The 19,116-nt window shown below is 38.8% G+C and overlaps 1 protein-coding gene across 4 annotated transcripts in view; it reads left to right on the forward strand.

Moving 5' to 3' along the window:
- MTMR8 (myotubularin related protein 8) overlaps window positions 1–16,377 on the forward strand; it is a 38,320-nt gene extending 21,943 nt beyond the window's left edge. Inside the window, exons 9-15 of one of the 4 annotated variants that reach the window (XM_051968279.1) lie at window positions 1,654–1,779; window positions 3,710–3,759; window positions 4,720–4,920; window positions 7,465–7,593; window positions 11,794–11,920; window positions 13,306–13,375; window positions 16,085–16,377. In XM_051968279.1, coding sequence (XP_051824239.1) covers window positions 1,654–1,779; window positions 3,710–3,759; window positions 4,720–4,920; window positions 7,465–7,593; window positions 11,794–11,920; window positions 13,306–13,375; window positions 16,085–16,149 — 768 coding nt within the window. In that variant the 3' untranslated portion in view covers window positions 16,150–16,377. Of the gene's footprint in view, window positions 1–1,653; window positions 1,780–3,709; window positions 3,760–4,719; window positions 4,921–7,464; window positions 7,594–11,793; window positions 11,921–13,305; window positions 13,581–16,084 lie in introns of all 4 variants that reach the window. The other 3 variants (XM_051968277.1, XM_051968278.1, XM_051968280.1) reach the window with 3 other exon arrangements.
- Window positions 16,378–19,116: the final 2,739 nt, after the last annotated feature.

Consider the following 19,116-nt stretch of genomic DNA (forward strand, 5'->3'; position numbering starts at 1 on the left):
GTCCTGCTCATTTCACTCAGCATCAGTTCATGTAAGTCTCTCCAGGCCTTTCTGAAATCATCCTGCTTAGAACAATAATATTCTATAACATTCATATACCATGATTTATTCAGCCATTCTCCAATGGATGGGCATCCATTCAATTTCCAGTTTCCAGCCACTACAAACAGGGCTGCCACAAACATTTTTGCACATGCGGGTCCCTTTCCCTTCTTTAAGATCTCTTTGGGATATAAGCCCAGTAGTAACACTGCTGGATCAAAGGGTATGCACAGTTGAATATTCCTTTAGTAATATATCCAGAGAATCCACTTAGGTTGTCAGCTTTTAACTCTCAAATATGTTACCAATTCATGTCCTCCACTAGCTCAGTGATGTTCAGAACAAAATTCTGTACCTCCCCTTAACACAAAGTTTCCCTTCTGGGCCATGGACTCTTTTTTGACCATCATCTCCCCATTAGAATATAGACTCCTTGAGGGCAAGAACAGTATTTGCTTTTAGATTTGTATACTTAGTACTTAGCATTGTCCTTGCCCCCTCCTGAGTTCTCTATTTCTGTTATTGGCACCCTCTAGATTCATAGCCTCAGGAGTCATCTTAGATTCTTCTGCCCAGATCACCTTAGATTCCCTTAGATCACCTCAGCCTATTCAATAGCTACATTTTTCCCTCTCTCTGTAGCATCTCTTTATAGATCCTTTTTCCTGCACTCACACAGCCAGCACCCTAATTCAAGCCCTCATCTCTTCACAGAGCATGGTGGCAAAGCCCTCCTAACTGGTCTCCTCAAGTCTCTCCTCACTTCAGTCCTTTTTCCATATGCCTTCCAAAGTGATATTCCTGGGTTCAGCTTCCTTACTCCATTGGCTCCCTCTGGTTTGGCTTTTAAAGCTCTTTACAACCTCGACTCGTCTCGCCTTTTTAGCCTAATTGCACGTTATCCTGCCATTCTTTTTATGGTCTGGCCAAATTTATTTCCTTGGTGTTCTTCATATCGCTCATTTGCCTGTCTCCTTTTCCTAAAAGGTATTCCCTACTCCAGGGCAGTTAGCTGGTACAGTAGATAGGGCATTGGGCCTGTGGTCAAGAAGTCCTGAGTGTAAATCCAATCTAGGATACTTACTAGCTTGTGACCCTGGGAAAGTCACTACTTCATCCTGTCTGCCTCAGTTTCCTCATCTGTAAAATGAGCTCAAGAAGAAAATGGCAAATCACACCAATATCTCTGCCAAGACAACCCCCAAATGGGGTCACAAAGAGTCAGACATGACTGCACAACAGCAACAACAATCTCCCTCCTCACCTTGACCTTTGGGAATCAATCCCTCAGTTCTCTTCAAGAATTAGCTCAATTACCACCTTACTTGTGAGTCTTTTCTCGGTCTTCTCTGTTACCAGTGGGTTTCTTCTGGGCTACCTTGTATGTGCTCAGTATCTGCTACCATCTCTCCTATTACTATGTATTATTATTACTTTTATAGCAAGGACTGTTTCACTTTGTCTGTCCCACATCTAGCTTGTTGCTAAGGTCATAGTAGGTACTGGATGATTTGCACAGGTCATCTCGCCATTCATTTTTCTATTGCTGAAGTCAATATGCCATGCAGAAATTATCATGCTTCCTTTCCCCACCCTCTTTGTTCTTCTCAGGCAGTGAAAGTGGAAAAATCCAGTGTCTTGGTCCATTGCTCTGATGGCTGGGACCGCACGGCCCAAGTATGCTCTCTGGCCGGCATCCTTCTTGATCCGTTTTATCGGACATTTGAAGGTCTAATGGTAAGAAATCCTTTTTTCTGTTTGTGAGGAATTCTAAGTTGACTGTTTGGGCCTGTGGTCAAGAAGTCCTGAGTGTAAATCCAGTCTAGGACACTTACTAGCTTGTGACCCTGGGAAAGTCACTGTTTCACCCTGTCTGCCTCAGTTTCCTCATCTGTAAAATGAGCTCAAGAAGAAAATGGCAAATCACACCAATATCTCTGCCAAGACAACCCCAAATGGGGTTAGTAGCTCCTATAGTTTGGCCTTTGAAAGTTTTTATTTTAATCCAGATCTCTAATTTCATCTGTTAGAAGGATACAGATTAGCACTTTGCCTGTAACATAAAGGTTTGGCTGTTGCCTGCATCACTGAGTGGTTTGGCTTGGCTGGCCACACAGGTAATACGTGTCAGAGGCAAACTTGAACCTGACTCCAAGGGTGTTTGCTATACAACTGTCCCTTTCACATCACCAGGGTACGGTGCCTCCGTAATCTAGAATATCCACATACAAGTTTTTCGTCCTCCCTTCATACCAGAGAAGTCTGAATTTTTTCTTTTTCTTTCATGCCTTACAATATAATTTGGATTAATGATTTGGTCATAGGCTCTATGTCATCTGTAGCTTCCACCAAACTCAAAAATTCCCATTTAATTTCTTAGGCTGACCCACAAGATACAGGAACTGTGATGGGGAGAAAATCCCAATTTGGAAGGGATTCTTGACCTCCCTTCAAAGTACCTGTTTCACCTTGACAAGGCCTGTTTCCTTCTTTGTAAAATGAGAGGATTGGGCTAGATCATGTCTACGATGCCTTCAGACTCTTCGCCTTGTTTTAGATTTTTGGCTATCGTTGTCTTTCCTACATCAGGCACACACAGTTCACGTGATCTCTGTTTTGCATGCTGAACTCCTCACCCATTACACAGAAGTTTTGTGCAGTAAAAGATATTGCAGGGCTGCGGGAACAATTGAAAATTTAGGGAAAGAGTGGGGGGCAGGGAATATGGCTCCCTCAAATGGGTACATGGACATCATGCCTCAGATGTCAGCTCTTTGAATTCCAAACAGATACAACTAGAGATCTTACATTTACTGTGAAAAATCACAATCATTTAATTGATTTCCAAAAACCTGAAATCAAAACAGAAAAGCTTTACTTTCTTCAGAGGCAGCTGGGGCTACACTGGCTGTAGTTCCAGGCCTAGAATCAGGGAAACTTGATTTGGTCTCAGACATTTATTAGCTGTGTGACCACCGGCAAGTGACTCTGCTTCTGTCTCTTTCAGTTTCTTCATCTGGAAAAAGGAGATAATGATAGGAGAAATCTTCCAAGATTGCTATAAAGAGCAATTGAGATATTTAAAAAGTGTTTAGTACAGTGCCCAGAACACAGTAGATAATTAATAGAGGCTTATTGTCATTGTCTTTATGTCAAGGGCATTTCATCTAATCTTTTATAAAAATGATTTCATTCTGGATATAAGTTCTCAACAGAAATACTGCTTTTGGCTTTTTTTATTTTGTTTTTTAAAGCTTCACTTTAATGTGTTCATTGGAATTGCATTTAATGATGACTTACATGGCCTGACCTACTGTAGTACAAGAGCTAAAAGAAACCATACCATAAATATAGTATGCATTAAATAATATTTATTATTTAATTAATTACTTATTAATTAAATAAATACTAAAATGCATAAATAGTAGCACTAAATAATGCAGAACATTTTCTCTTGGAGGAATCTGAAATTTATGGGGAGCATATTGAGCCCTTTAAATGAATTCTAAGTAACTTAGTTGTTGCTTTGGAAATTGACTATATTCCATCAGTAATGCAGCTTCAAGTTGTGAGAACTTCATTGAAGGAAAATCACATGACTATTTAAATCATTGTCAGAGCACATCCCTGATGTTAACTCTTTCTCTCTTTTGTCATGAAACGTCAGCTCCTCATAGAAAGGGAATGGATCTCTATGGGCCACAAGTTTTCACAAAGGTAAAAACGTATGCATATTGTTGGAGGTGGGAGTTCAGTAGTTTGGGTAGTAAAATAAGAACAAACATATTCTACATAAAATTGACCCAACCTAGTTTCTCAGGAGCATTACATCGTAATCAATTCTGGCAATTATCCATTTAAAACATGGTTCCTTTGGAACTATTCATCCCTTGTAATCTTATTTCTCTTAATGTCATGTTTTCTTGCAACCAGATAAGGATATTAGGCAAAATAATGCTTGAATTATCAAAAGCCCTTTAAATTCCAGGACAGCCTTAAATTTGAATACAGCTTATTTCCTCTTTAAAGATAAATTCCTTTTGGAGGAAAAAAAAAAAAAACTAAGTGCAAATTTCTGTTGTCACTGTCCATTTCTTAAAGAAATTAATCAACGAATATTTATTTGATTCCTACTGTGTACCTCATGGCACCTACAATTATCCCTTCCATATCATGGGGGTTAGAGGATCAGCACCACCACAATCTGGAAAATCTTGAGTAAAAATGTTGACTCTCCTTTCAAACCAGAGAAAAAGTCTAGATGTTTTCTTTTTCTTTTATGGGGTATTTACAGTACCTCATTGTAAAATTTTGGTTAAATATTTAGTCATTGGTTCTGTGTCATCTGTGGTTTCCACAAAACTCCCAAAAGATTCCTATTTCATTTCTTATGCTGACCTGAATATATTGAAACCATGATGGGGAAAGAAGCGATATGAAAGGGCTGAATGTACTATGTACCATCAAAGGAAATAGGAGATATGACCCCTGCCTAGAAGGAGCTCTTTGGCTGGTTCTAGTTTCCCTTGGATGTTGTTCTTCTTTATTTTAGTTGGATTTCTAATCTGTCACCATCTAGGTGGATTAGTAACCTGAGGTATTAAAGTCCAGTTTTCTCTCCTGTGCAAGATATAATGTTGAGACTTATGACTTTCTCGCTTATGTTTCAATTGCTAGATGTGGTCACTTGGATGGGGATCCCAAAGAAGTCTCCCCTGTCTTCACCCAATTTTTGGAGTGTATCTGGCAATTGATGGAGCAATTTCCCTGTGCTTTTGAGTTTAATGAGCTTTTCTTACTGGAGATCCATGATCACATTTTCTCCTGCCAATTTGGAAACTTCATAGGAACCTGCCACAAGGAGCGAGAGGAGCTGAGGTGAGTTGAGGAAGAGGCTTCTGGGGTGCAGTCATCTGAGACCTCTGTGACTGATTTTAGAGAAGAGTCTGAGAGGGAGGTGCCAAGAAGAAGGAGGTTTGGAAGCTGATGACTTGTCTGTAGCTTATTTACAAATCGAGCATCAACATTCCCACAGTGCACATGGAAATATTGAGTAATTACCCTGAAGTCAAAGGATGATCAGTTAGGAAACTCAAGGTCTGGATTTTCTCCCTTATTGACCTTGGTGGTGATAAACTGGTAGCAGTTTCCTTGCCACAAACCTGGGAGATAAGTCAGAGGAGTAGTGTTATCCTCATTTTACAGATGGAGAATCAGAGGTTCATCAGCAAACTCACAACCAACCTGCCTGCTGCTTATAAGGATTTTTTTTTGTGTGTGTACAACCAATTGGCAGGCAGATCGATATTTTCTTTCTCCCTCCCCCAGAGAGACAAGTGTACCACTTGGTAGGATGCCACAAAGGCCTGCTTTTATGGCACATTGTGGTATGGAAGTCCAAGTGAACTCTGAAGTGGCAGGAGCATACAAGCTCCCTCTCAGCAATGGTTTTACACCTGCCTTCGGAGGACCAGCTTAGGTTTGTTGTCATCCAACCAGCTACTTGGTTATGGATTCTTTTGTTATGGTAGTCCATGAAACAAAGACAATTTTAAAATTGTCCTCAGTGCCATGCAACCTTCTTTTGAGAGTGAAGGGTGATGGGAAAGAAAGCAGAGGATGCTAAAACTCATGCCATCTATTCACTTCAACTTAACTGTTGCTACTCTAAATGTGAGCTCATTCTCTAATGACCACTGGTGACCATATAGCTGGAAGAATTCTGTTGATTTGGGCACTGTCCCTGTCTGTACTTATAGACTCCAGACCTCATAAATCACCCACAAGTTGACGGAGGGAACGTCAACAACAGTTGGCGTTTATCTTTCTTTCATATCCGTATAAAAGAGCTTACGAGAATAAACTATATGTATACTGAGAATATTTTTAATGAGCCAGAAAATAGGCAGACTGTTCCAGTATATACCATCATATAACTGGTAGATTTGGAGGATACAAAATCTTGTCTTCTTTATTGTGTATTAGCTCTTAAAAACGGAAAGTTGATTCTGTAGAACAAAATATAGCTTTCTAGAATTGCAGAAATACAGAGCAACAAGCTGAATTAGCTTTGGAAAGTTGCAGACGTCATTTAATGACCTCATGTATTTTCTCAAATGACATTCTGCCTTTCTTCTACTGGTGGCAGTATTTGGCCACAAGTCACTGTGAGTGCCTATACATCTTCACAATATACATCTAATCTTTATTTCCAGGCATATGCACTCTCTTTCTGGCCATATTGACCTAATGCTGTCCACTGTATATCAGAAGTATCGAATTTGTGGCCCTTACGTCTGACCCAGATTAAAGTGTAAATGAAAAATATTGAACATAATCAATAAAAATACAATAAGATAGATAATTATGGTTTTCTCAGTCAATATGCAGTTCAAAGGGATTAGTTCCTATTTGTTTTTGACACCATTATTATATGTGATATCCCGTCACCCAGCTCTGTGGGTAGATGGGTAGGGTATATACTACCTCCCATGCTTGAAATACTCTTGGAACCCTTAGCTTTTCTCAAGATTCAGATCAAGTACCACCTCTGACAAAAGGCCTTTACCGATCACCCCTGTTGTTAGTGCCTCCACCAAAGAAATTACTTTGTATGCATTACTTATCTTTATTCATGTTGTATCTCATTGAAGGCAAAGAAGGCCTTATTTTTGTCTTTGAATTCCAGCACTTAACACAGTACTTGTTGAATTAAATTGACATTAAAATTAGGATCAGCTACAGTGCATAAGTTGGAGGTTCAGAGGAACCAGGAGAAATGGAGCAGTAGATACCATTAAAAAAATGTAAGGTGGAAAAAGAAGATAGGCTTGTCATGTGGCAAGAGTCAAAGTGCTGATATCTTTGACATCAAGCAAGATCAAGGAATGGGACCACAGAACATTGTGTGAAGCCCCAGAGTGAACCTAGGGGAGGACTCAGAGACATTGACAAGCATGGATGTGTTGGAGGCCATATCCGTATCAATGGCAAAACCTATCTTTGAATATTTGAGAGTGCATTTTTTGGATAGATAATCTCAAACTTAGAATGTTTTCTTTTTTCTTTTGTTGCTTAAGTGACTTGCCCAGGGTCACAGAGCTAGGAAGTGTTAAGTGTCTGAAGCCAGATTTGAATTCAGGTCCTCCTGACTTCAGGCCTGGTACTCTATCCACTGCGCCACCTAGCTGCCCCAAACTTAGAATGTTTTCAAGACTTCGCCAAAATTACATGGCCAGTTAAGTACTGGGCTGGGTGCTTTTGACAATACTGTGTTATTAATAAGTGTTCCAACTGATGAAATCTCTCACCTCATTTCCCTGTCTGCCCTCACTCTCCCCTCCACTTGAATGCTATCACTTCTTACAAAAACTTGATTGATTTGCAAGTTCAACTGGACTTTGTTGCTTCTTTTTTAAACAGAATCTTTGAGAGAACCCATTCTTTGTGGCCTTTCCTGTTACAGAAGAAAACTGAGTTCAAGAATCCACTGTACAAGGGCATTGATGCTTATGGGGTACTTCATCCCAACACCTTACCATTCAGCTTCCAGTAAGTTCCTAATTTGCATTTCTCCTGTCCTCCTTTCAGAGTAAAACGAGTAAAGACAATGTTTTTTTTTGTTTGTTTGTTTTGGGGATTCAGCAACTTTTTGTAAGTTGCCAATTTTCCCCCAGTACCACTTTGCCAGAGTTGGGAAAAGATAAACACTGAGCTAAAATACATGGAAGATCACTATACGTGGTGCTGAACGCCTGTAACCCTTGCTTGGGAAGAAGCTCAAGCTGGTGGAGTTCTGAGTTATAGTCAGCTAAGTGGCCCAAGGCAGAAACAGGGCAGGTCAAAGCTTCTGTATCAAGCAATAGTGAGATTGGAGTGGGTGAGATAGGGAGGCCAATCTTTAAAAAAATTAAAAAGAAAGGAAAATAAATGTAAATTGACTTTTTTGGGCAGCATGTCAGCTGTTTCAGGAAGCAAGACCCCAGGGCCACATTTACTGACAGCTTCATTTACATCGGAGCTTCTTAAAATTTTACCACTCATGATCCCATTTCCCTGCGAAATTTTTATGCGACCCTGGTGTGTGTGTGTGTGTGTGTGTGTGTGTGTGTGTGTGTGTAACATAGGTATGCAAATCAAATATTTACTGATAAAAAAATCATAATTTATTTTAAAATAATTCTTTGGTATCATAATTTTGCTATTTATTAAAGATGAAAGCAAATTTGCATACTATTGAGGTGGATGTGCTTGTTTATTTTTACATGAAGAATGAAATCTTGGCAGTATATTTGCTACCTTTTACTTTTGCTAAATTTTTTGTGACCCCCACATTCAGCCACGTGACTCCATATGGGGTTATAAGCTTTGATTTAGATGGTCGTACCTTGCATGAAAAAAAAATTAGGTTCTGCACATAGTTCTAACTTAATTTCTGTGCCCAAGTAGCCACAGCTAATAGAAATCCATTGAGGGAAGCTAGATGGTACAGTAGATAGAGCACTGGGCTAGCCGCCAGAAAGACTTGAATTCAGATCCAGACAAACTAGCTGTGTGATCCTAGGCAAGTTATTTAATCCCTATTTGCTTCAGTTCATCTTCTGTAAAATGGAGACTCTGGAAAAGGAAATGGCAAACCTATGCAGTATCTTTGCTAAGAAAACCCTATGGATTTTTGTCCATGAGAGCAGGTAGAATCAGACGTAACTCAACAGCAACAAATGGAAATCTAGATCTCTTTTTTTTAACTTTGAAAGTAATTTTGATTCAACAAACATTTGTGAAGTACATGATAATGTTTGCAAAGTGCTAATCAAGGATAGTAAGCTTCTTTTTTTTTTTTTTAAACTTTTTATTGACAGAACCCATGCCAGGGTAATTTTTTACAGCATTATCCCTTGCACTCATTTCTGTTCCGATTTATCCCCTCCCTCCCTCTACCCCCACATGGCAAGTAGTCCTTTATATGTTAAATAGGTTACAGTATATCCTAGATACAATATATGTGTGCAGAACCGAACAGTTCTCTTATTGCACAGGGAGAATTGGATTCAGAAGGTAGAAATAACCTGAGAAGAAAAACAGAAATGCAAGCAGTTTATATTCATTTCCCAGTGTTCTTTCTTTGGGTGTAGCTGCTTCTGTCCATCCTTGATCAATTGAAACTGAATTAGATCTCTTTATCAAAGAGATCCACTTCCATCAGAGTAGGTCCTCATACAGTATCGTTGTTGAGGTATGTAATGATCTCCTGGTTCTGCTCATTTCACTTAGCATCAGTTCATGTAAGTCTCTCCAGGCCTCTCTGTATTCAAAGGATAGTAAGCTTCAAAGAATTTATTAAGTAATGGAGTGATGGCCAGACATACAAATAATTTAAGATACAGACAGAAATATATTATGTAAATATCCAAGCAGAATACTTTGAAACATATGAGGAATAAAGAAAGAGCTAGGGAAGTATCAGGCAAAAAAGAATGTGGCCTCAGAGAGTTGGACCTTGAAGAAGGAGGGAAGGATGTTAGCAAATAGATATGGAGGAAGAGGAGCCCATTATGGGTGGGGAGCCAATGTGAACAAAGATATGAATGTGGGAGGGAGTTGGATAAGAAAGAGAAATGAAGAGTAGTCCATTTGACCAGAACATAGAATACACATAGGGTGAGCTACGTGGTTGGAGAAATAGGATGGGGCCAGAATATAGAATGCTATAGCAGTAAAATGCTACTTTGTTCAGTAGGCTATGGGGAATCACTGATGAAATGTTTTGTTTTGTTTTGTTTTGTTTTGTTTTCTCTGAGTAGAAGATTAACAATCATCCTCACTTATTAGGAAAATTGCTCAAACACCGATATAGAGCAAGGCTTCTGAAACTTTTTCCACTCGTGACCCCTTTAAGACCAAGAAGTTTTTACATGACCCCAGGTATATAAAATATAAATATAGGTATATAAAATATGTATAGAAATTAAACATTTACTGTTCATAAGCCATAATTTTGAAATCTCTCCATTTAGTTACAAGAGTCTATATGGAGGGGCAGCTTGGTGGCGCAGTTGATAAGCACTAGCCCTGAAGTCAGGAGGACCTGAGTTCAAATGTGACCTCAGACACTTAACACTTCTTAACTGTGTGACCCTGAGCAAGTCATTTAACCCCAGTTGCCTCAGGAAAAAAAAAAAGACTCCATATTGGGTCTTGCACCACATTTTAAGAAACTAAGAAGACAGTAAATTATGAGTGTGGGTATACCAGAAGTGGGAATCTGATCTTTCTGTAATTTCAGTAATTTCAACCTCTCTGCTTACCTATTCTCTTAGCAGAGTAGAAGAATGGCCTGATCTGGGGTCTTTTCCCTGTACCTGTTCACCCAAGGGTATAGCTAGTTGCTTAATGTCCAGAAAGCAAATAAAAGAAGAAGTACAAAGGACCTTTTTACCTACCACCTACTTCTGAACTTTGTCAGAATTACTTGTGTTTAAAAATAATATGTACTTTGCTATTGTGCATTCAAGATAGGAGTATTGATTCTTCAGCCAATCTTATCCAAAACTCCTTAATTACGTGGCACACACTTTGCTTTGTACTTTTTGAAAATGATTATCCTGTAACACTGGATATTCTAATTGTGTTCATCCTATCCTTCTACTAAACTCTAAGTGCTATGAAGTTTAGGATTGTCCTATCTGAATTTTGTATTTCCCTCAGCATCTGGGTTGGGGTTTCTGCAAATGGTTAGTGATTAATCAATATTTGTTGAGGCACAATCATTCTGGAAAACAATTTGGAATTATGCTTTTTTTTTGAAAGTCACCAAAATGCACATAGCCTTAGACCCAGAGATTCTGTTACTGGGCATATACTCCAAGAAGGCAAAATACTGAGTCTCCCTAAAGCCTGAGTGCAATTTGAAGTTTTTAAAGCTTTAATAGCTTAAATGTTTGGGTCCATATAACAATACTTTGTGAAAGCAAAGAACTGGAAGCAAAATAAAGCTCTATTATTCGGGGAAATGGATGAATTGTGAGGAGGGAGAGATAAAATAAACATTTATGAAGTATCAGTGTCAGGCACTGTGCACTTTACAAATATTATCTCATTTGATCCTTATAACCACTCTGTCAGGTAGTACTATTATTATCCTCATTTTCCAGTTGAGGAAACTGACACAGGTAGGTTAAGTGACTTGGGCAGGGTCTCACACAATTTTATAGGTATTTGAGGCCAGATTTGAATTTGGGACTTTTCTGACTCCAGACCCCCAAATGGCATCACTCTGTGGGAGTCAAAGTACAGTACAACTATGCAAACTGTAGAAAGGGAAAGCAAAACCCTGGAGAAGGGGTGAGAAAATACACCTCCTTCCATTACAGAGGTGAAGGATCATGGGTGTGAAGTACTACATTTACAGTCATCAACAATCCATGCCTTCATTTTGCTTTTTTCCCTTTTATAAGGAATGGCTTGCTGGTTAGGAGAAAAGAAGGAAGGATCTATTCAGAGAGAATGTGATATAAAAACAAAGGGCATCAATAAAAATATTTTACAACAGAAATTGTCATTGAATCAATTTTTTTTCTCTAGAAATATTTTGTGGTGAAGGCTTTGTTGAAAAGTCTTCCTTTTAACTTCTGTTTGGGACCTTCCTCAGTGACTCTTTTTGGTGGGTGGAAATTGGTCTTTAAGAAATGTCTGTGACCTTCTGCACCACTGTGATTGGCTACCCTTATACCTTTCCTTGTGTTTTTGAAGGTTCTGGTGTGGCATGTACCATCGGTTTGACAAAGGGATGCATCCCAAACAGAGCATGCTGAACCATCTCCTCCATCTTCTCAATCAGCAAGTGAAGATAAAGGAGGACATGACGCACTTAGAGACTGTGAGTGTCTGGGGGCCCTTCAAAGATAAGGGCTTTTTCCTTTCCTCCGAATGGCCAGCCCACCTACAAGGTTCCTCCCTCAAGTGCTCCCTTTTTTGCAGAATTTTAAGTGGCTTTAGGCATTGCATTCAAATTCACATCAGTTAAGTTCCCTTAGACTGATATAGAATTGGGAGAAATGGAAAGTCCTGCATTTGGATTCTGAAAATTCACAGGCTAACTGGAGGGTGAGGGAGCTATTGCTCAATGCTAGTCTGCGTGTTAAAAGCTAGAGGGTTTTAATGGACTCTAAGCTCAGTGTAAGTTACATAGGCGACTTGGCGGCCAAAAAAAAGCTAATTTTGTCCTAGTCTGTTCTAATAATAGCAGTATGCTGTCCAAAATAAAGAAGTTGATGGAGAACAGGCCAAAATAGAGACAGGTGTGGAAAGGAGAAGAGGAGGGAAAGACCCCCCCCCCCCCCCGTAAAAGAGATTCTTCATCAGGGCATGCTCCTTGTACTGTAAGAGTGAATCAGTTCTGTTCCAAGTAAGGCACTGCTTTTCTGTTCATTGTGACTGAGCAAGTAACTCTTTTTTGTTCTAAAAATTAGATATATCCTGAACATATCAGATCCCATGTCCTCTCAGCTTTTGGATATATTGCTGGGAGTGGGGGGAAAAAAAAACCTCAATAATTTGTTCTTCAGAAATTGGGAAAAGATAACTGAAAGGTTTCAGCCCACCTATTATCATGAGATGAATCTGCATTAAAATTAGTTTAAAGCAGAATTTAGAAGGAAGGAGCTTTTTACCTCCTTTCCCCTCCCCCTTTTGCTTCACTATGGCCCCACACACAGACCAGCATCCTTTGTGCCATTTCAAAAGCTCCCTGCTAACTCTTATTAAAGCTTCTTTGTTCTGTCTTGTTCCCATGGAGCCTTGAGACGTGACTGGCTTCCTAATGCTATCCTACTGCTTCACTCAAGTCGTGTCAGTGCATTAATGTACTTCCTCGCCTTGGAGACACGAACTGTTTTATTTATTTATCTATTTTTCATTTTGCTTATTTTAATGAGTTTTTTTTGATTTTTAACATTCATTTTTAACATGTTGAGTTCTGAATTCTCTCCCTCCCCAGGCTGTGTTTTAAAAGAATATTCTTGGGTAAAGTATCTTATCCCAAAGGAATGAATCTGTATGGATGGAAATTTTAAGATCTTTGGCAGCTGGTAGAAATGTTTTTGGGGCATGGGGCAGGGGTTCAAAGCAAGTGCCAGCAGGGAAGATTGTTCCAGCACCTGTCTGGACTGTTTAGTTTCTTCTCATGTTTCATAGTTCCTTCTCTCTCTGTCTCTCTCTTCCTCTCTCTCTCCCCTCCCCCACCATTCCTTTTTACTAAGATAGAAGCTGCCAGACCTCAATGTTCTCTCGCTGGAAGATACTTGTATTCAGCCTACAACTGAAAGTGCCTTGAGTAAGCCTCTGAAAAATCCACTGCCTGACACCCCATGGAGCTGTGACCAGCTGCCACCTGCCCAGGTCCCCAATGGGAGCCTAACAGGGGAAGGAGATGCATTGCCTGCTCTGGCCCCAAAGCAAAAACAGTCTGTGTTCACCTCAAGCCAGCCAGCTGGCTCTGGAACTAAAGGCCAGCATCAAGAAGAAATGTACGCCCTGGGGTACAGTGAAATAGAACCATATAGTCAAACCTCCCTGACTAATCTTTGTCCTTCTATCTAAGTTCATTAACTTAACTGGTGATGGGCAGAATATTCTTCTTGAGGGCTTATATGAAGTCCAGAGAAGGAAGCTACTCCCATTATTCCCTGCAGATGAAGCAATCAGTGTGCACATGCCAAACTGTGGGAGATAGAAATGAGGAAGAAAATATGCCATTGTATTAGAATGGGATTTTCAGTCAGAAATTCCTTGTTTGCCCCCAAGCCATACAGAAAAACCCCCCAGCTATTTCTACCCCTCTTTGGATCTCCTTTCTTCTCCACCTTCACTGACTCCACCTGGAATAGATGGAGTCATTAAATATTAATGCAACAGAACAATACAGTAAAATTGTGCTAATTTTTTTTTAATGGAGAAGAATGAATTTAGAATATTTTATTAAAAATATTACTTTGAAAGACACACAGCAAGGCACGGCAAGAATTCATACTTCTTCCAGTACTTATCTAATGAATAGAGGGGACTCGTAAGGAATAATAATTCTTAACCACCATTCTAGCATGAATGGGAGCAGATGGATTTTAGATCCAGATGGATTTACAAGTGAATTTTATCTAACATTTAAAGAACAATTCCAATACTATTTTAACAATTTGGAAAAATAGAAGGAGGAGTTCTACCAAATTTCTTTTATGACACAGATATAGTGCTGATACCTAAACCGGGAAGGACCAAAGCAGAGAAAGAAAATTATAGACCAATTTCCCTAATGAATACTGATACAAAAAATCTTTAAAATATTAGCAAAGAGATTACAACAACTTATCACCAGAATAATATCTGTGATTAAGTGGGATTTATACCAGGAATTCAAGGCTGGTTCAATATCAGGTTTTAAAAGCATCAGAAAACATCTAGAGAAAGATTTTATAGTCCCCCAAATCCCATAGAACATTCATTTGCTTAACAACTTCGTTTCTCCAGAATAGTACAAAGAAGTTTCACTTCAGTGACAAAAATCTCAAAATGCAAAGAGATGTCAGTCATTCAGTCCATCCTTACCAAGAACCCCCCTTCCTCTTCCCCATCACTAGTAAGGAATCAATCTAGCCTCCACTTGAGGATTCCCAGTCTTAATGGGCTCCTGCCCATTACCAAGCATGAAAATTCATCTTATCTCTATACAATCCCCTTATTGCTAGGAAGGTCTTTACATCAAGTCCCTATCTGCTTCCTTATTACTGAACTCTGGTACTTATTCAGTCCTCTAAGACTAAGAAGAGCAAGCCCAATTTCTCCTGCCATGGTGACTCTACTGGAACACAAAGACTGTCATAGCTCCTCATCTTCCAACTCCCCAATCTTCTCCACGTTGAAAATCCATATCCCTTCTTTAAACGGTATCTATCCAGGTCACCCTGTTCTAGAGACATTCATAGAGACAGAGTTTGCCGATGGGCGAGCCAAATTAAGTTATGCTCACTTCCAAATTCATAAAGTCAGAATTACTGAAATTTTCCTTCAATCCCCTTGGTTGGGGTGATGGGAATTGAAAATGTCATTGCTTTGGCCAATGACTTACCCACCTGACTGGATTCCTCAATATATGATCCTATCAGAAGAAAAGTCACATTCTATGCCCCTTTTTCCTTTTGGATCTAATCCCTTATTTTCCGTATCTAAAAACTATCCAGAAAGTCTTACTGTGACAAAAGTACCTGGTTGTTTTTAGCCTATCCTTGTTTTCTCACAAATGCAATTAAAGAATCAAAATTGGCATATGTACATGTGGAAAAGTAACTGCTTCTTTGGGGAAGCTTGCAAACTTTAAAAATATTCCCATTCCTAGAGCATGCCTTGATATTCCTGGGAAGGGAACTCTACAAGGCTCCTTTTGAGGATCTGTGGGGGAGGTAGGAAAGAAATAGACAAAGAAACCCCAGAACATACTCTTATTGAATTCTCATTGAAGCCTGAGGAGAATGTGTCTCAAGGAAAAAGAGTTGTCTCTGAATAAAACCAGCTAGATTAAAATTGTCTCACATAATTGAACCCTCTGATTTTTCCTATCTCCCTGCCCCCTTCATTCTTTCCAGTGCATGTTTAGCTGTAAGATGCTATTCACTTCTAGGTCTTAATAGAAGAGAGTGATTTCTTGAATTTTATTTTTGAATTCAACATTTATAAAGTATCTACTGTGTGCCAGGAGTGGAACAAAAAAGTCATAACCCTAGAAAGGACTTAAATTCCATATGTGCCCTTAACCCTCAGGTTTGTTTCCCGAGCTGGCTTCATTCAGAAACTGCAATTTTCTTCTTATTTCCTATTGGAGTCCTTCCTCCTGGAAAGAGTCCTTCATCTGAGAATCCAAAATCACATGGCCCATCATCTCAAAGCCCTATAAGCAAAGAAATGAATTCATTTTTCCCAAGAAGTAAAACAAGTTCCATGAGGCTGAAGGGTAGGAAAGGGATAAGTGTGATCTTGTGACTTTCTTTTACAGATGCCGTGATTGTGAATCCAGGCTCAGCTCCACCAAGCCTCATAATCTGTGACAAGGAAAGATAGATGACCCAATGGTATAACTCAACTGGAATTACCCGTGATCACTCCCTGGAAATTTTCTTTAATTTATTTTGAAAGGTCATTTTGTTTATATTGTTACTTTTTGCTTTTTTATCATGTTTATTTCTGAATATGTTCCTCCTGCTTCCCTTACCCAAAGGAGTCCCTTGTAACCCCCATTTTTTTTAAAGAATGGGGAAAGCAATTCAGTAAAATTAACCAGTGCCTCAACTATGTTTGACAATACATGTGATATTCTTCATCTCTTCAATTCTTCAATTGAGGGAGGCGTGTGCCTTCAGGACAAAGTTTGGCCATTTTAGTTACAGAGGGATCAATTTCCAATTTTTTTGCTCTTTCCATATATATTATTCACTTACAGTGAATTCAGAAACTTGGAATTGTATTCATTCATCTCTTCCTCCTTCCTTTCTCCTGATTTCTTTAATTCTGCGTAAATCTTTCCCTTTAAATCTTTGGGGGTCTTTTTTCTCTTGATAAGCCCTCTTTAACCCCACAATTCAATCTTTTTTTAATACACTAGCAGATTGTCAGTGTTTTTTTGATAATTGTACTGTTTTCCTTATGTTCCTATCATTAGAAGTATTTACAAGTCAAATAGTTCTCTTTTGTATTTTTTTTTAATTTTATCAAGAATGTCCCAAATGTATTTTTTGGTTGTTGTTGGGTCCATTCTTTTTCATTGATTAAGCTTAGATTTTTCAGGGTATATGATTTTGGATTACAATTCCTTAGCTTTTTGCAATATATTGTTCCATTCTGCTGTGATTTCTCATTCATGTGGAGCAATCCTATGTTATTTGAATTGTTATTCCTTCATATTTACAGCTTTTTCTTTCTCCCTCTCTTCCTTTTTCCCCTGCCTCTTTCATTAAGCAAAGCAAGTTCCAATATTGGCTTTGTCCAATTCTACACCTCCACTTTATCACTTTTCTTTCAGAAGGTAGAATAGCATGCTTCATCCTAACCCTAACCCTGGTTAGTTATTATATTGATTCTTATTTCCTGATTGCTCACAAGATGTCTTTGTTATTGAAATGGTAACATTTAGCCACTGTATGTGAATTCTAAAGCATGTCCTCCTCAACCCTCTCTCCAAAATCTGTGGATTTGCTTTGTTGTCTCTTTCAGGTTATAGATAGCTTTCTCCTGTCATTTCCTGCAATATTGTAGTCAATTTTTTTTTCCTGTCTATCTCAGTAAATCCTATCCTCAGGGTCAGTTGCTTTGACTTGCATAGAATTCATATGTTCTCATAATGTTGTTGACTTTGGTTTACATTCCACTGTAATTTATTCTGTTTCTTTATTTTTGTATTATAAACACTGTTTCACTCAGAACTTTTGCTATTGTGGAGAATTTCTCAGTTACATATTCCTTTTTGCTACTCTGCTGTTTGTGTTTTAATTCTGCTTTACGATCTTTGTGTTCTAACCTAATTTCATTCCTTTTTTTTGGTAAACATTTTAATTTTCTTTTGAATTATTCTGTTTTCTTGTTCAGTGATTTCTATAGGGTTATCTTTTTCTATTGTATAATTTTGTACTTTTTATTTCATAGTATATTAATAATAGTTCATAATGTTTTGGACTCTCTTTAAGGTTTTACTCATTCATCCTTCTGTCATTGGTTTATCTGCTTATGGGCTGTTTTTATTCAGGCTTTTTCCTTGATTTTTTTTTTTTGCCTTTCAAACCTGATTTTGTATTTTTATTACTTCTCTATGATTTCTCTCACTCTTTGGCACCCCACCCCTTTCTATTGCAGCACAGACTCCCAGAATTGAACATGCTAGGCATAGTTGTCTTGGAATGGGCAAGGTTGATTGGTCTACCTCCAATTGAGAAAGAGAGAGAGAAACAGAGACAGAGAGAGAGAACCCTCCTCAGTGGATTTCTAATCCTCTTTTTCCTGTATGGAAGTTTTGCCCCTCTACCCTTTATCTCTGCACTGTGTTCTTTGCTATCCATTCCACTCCATTCCTTTCCTTTCCTTTTAGTAGTTGGGCAAAATCAGTGTTTTCCAAATCTTGTTGGATAAGAGAGAATTATGGCTTAATTCTGCTCGGGAAAGGCACTAGGCAATAGTCTCCACATTCTGGCCCTGAATTACAAGTCTGAGAGGTTGCTTACACCTACTGTGCCTATTATTCTGGAGGGCAATGGAGTGGGGGTGGAGGTAAGGATGCTTAGTAGGAGCTTCTAAGTATTTCATTTCTTTGGTATGAGAACCAAAAAATGACGGGTTTTTTCTTGTGCAGTATTTCTGCCTTACGGATTTGTTTATTTACTCTTTAACTGATGCACGACTACTTTTCATGAGTTTTTTGAGTTATGAAAACTACCATCTTGCAAATCACATTGGAATATTTTAAATATGCAAATATGAATTCTTTCCCATTTGCTTCCTGTTGGTACAATGTACATGCGAAGAATGGATGCTGTTCCTCATTGAGTTTTCTCTTATTTCCTTGGCTCTGGGCTTATGTGACCAGTCTCTAGGTAATCATCAGCCATGGTTTGATCACTTGCTTATGTGGCCTATGTATGCTCTTATTCCAACTCCCATTTCCACTGCTAAGTCAGGTCCCTAATGCTTGGTTACATTTTCCACATTTCCCCCCTCAGTCCTAGGAGTAGCCCTGAATGGACCATCAGCTTGAGCCCCTAACAGTGAGCTTTCCCCCAAGATTATTAATTAGTTATCATTTAGTCATCCAGCTTTTAGAAAAGTGGTTGAGTAAGAACAATTGGTACAAACATCCCTCCTCGGAGTGTGTGCCACCCTCCTACAAGTACACACAAAGTTCAGGGGAAAATGGATTTAAGCTTAGGGAACACAAAAGGGTAACATAGCACTTGGTTAAATGGAAGTAATTTTCTCCTGAATGTAAGGAACTCAAGAAGTTTCCCTTAAGCTTGGCAAATCTTTATCCATTTGGACTTGGCT

The sequence above is a fragment of the Antechinus flavipes genome, chromosome X (assembly GCF_016432865.1).
Source record: "Antechinus flavipes isolate AdamAnt ecotype Samford, QLD, Australia chromosome X, AdamAnt_v2, whole genome shotgun sequence".
Taxonomy (NCBI): Eukaryota; Metazoa; Chordata; class Mammalia; order Dasyuromorphia; family Dasyuridae; genus Antechinus; species Antechinus flavipes.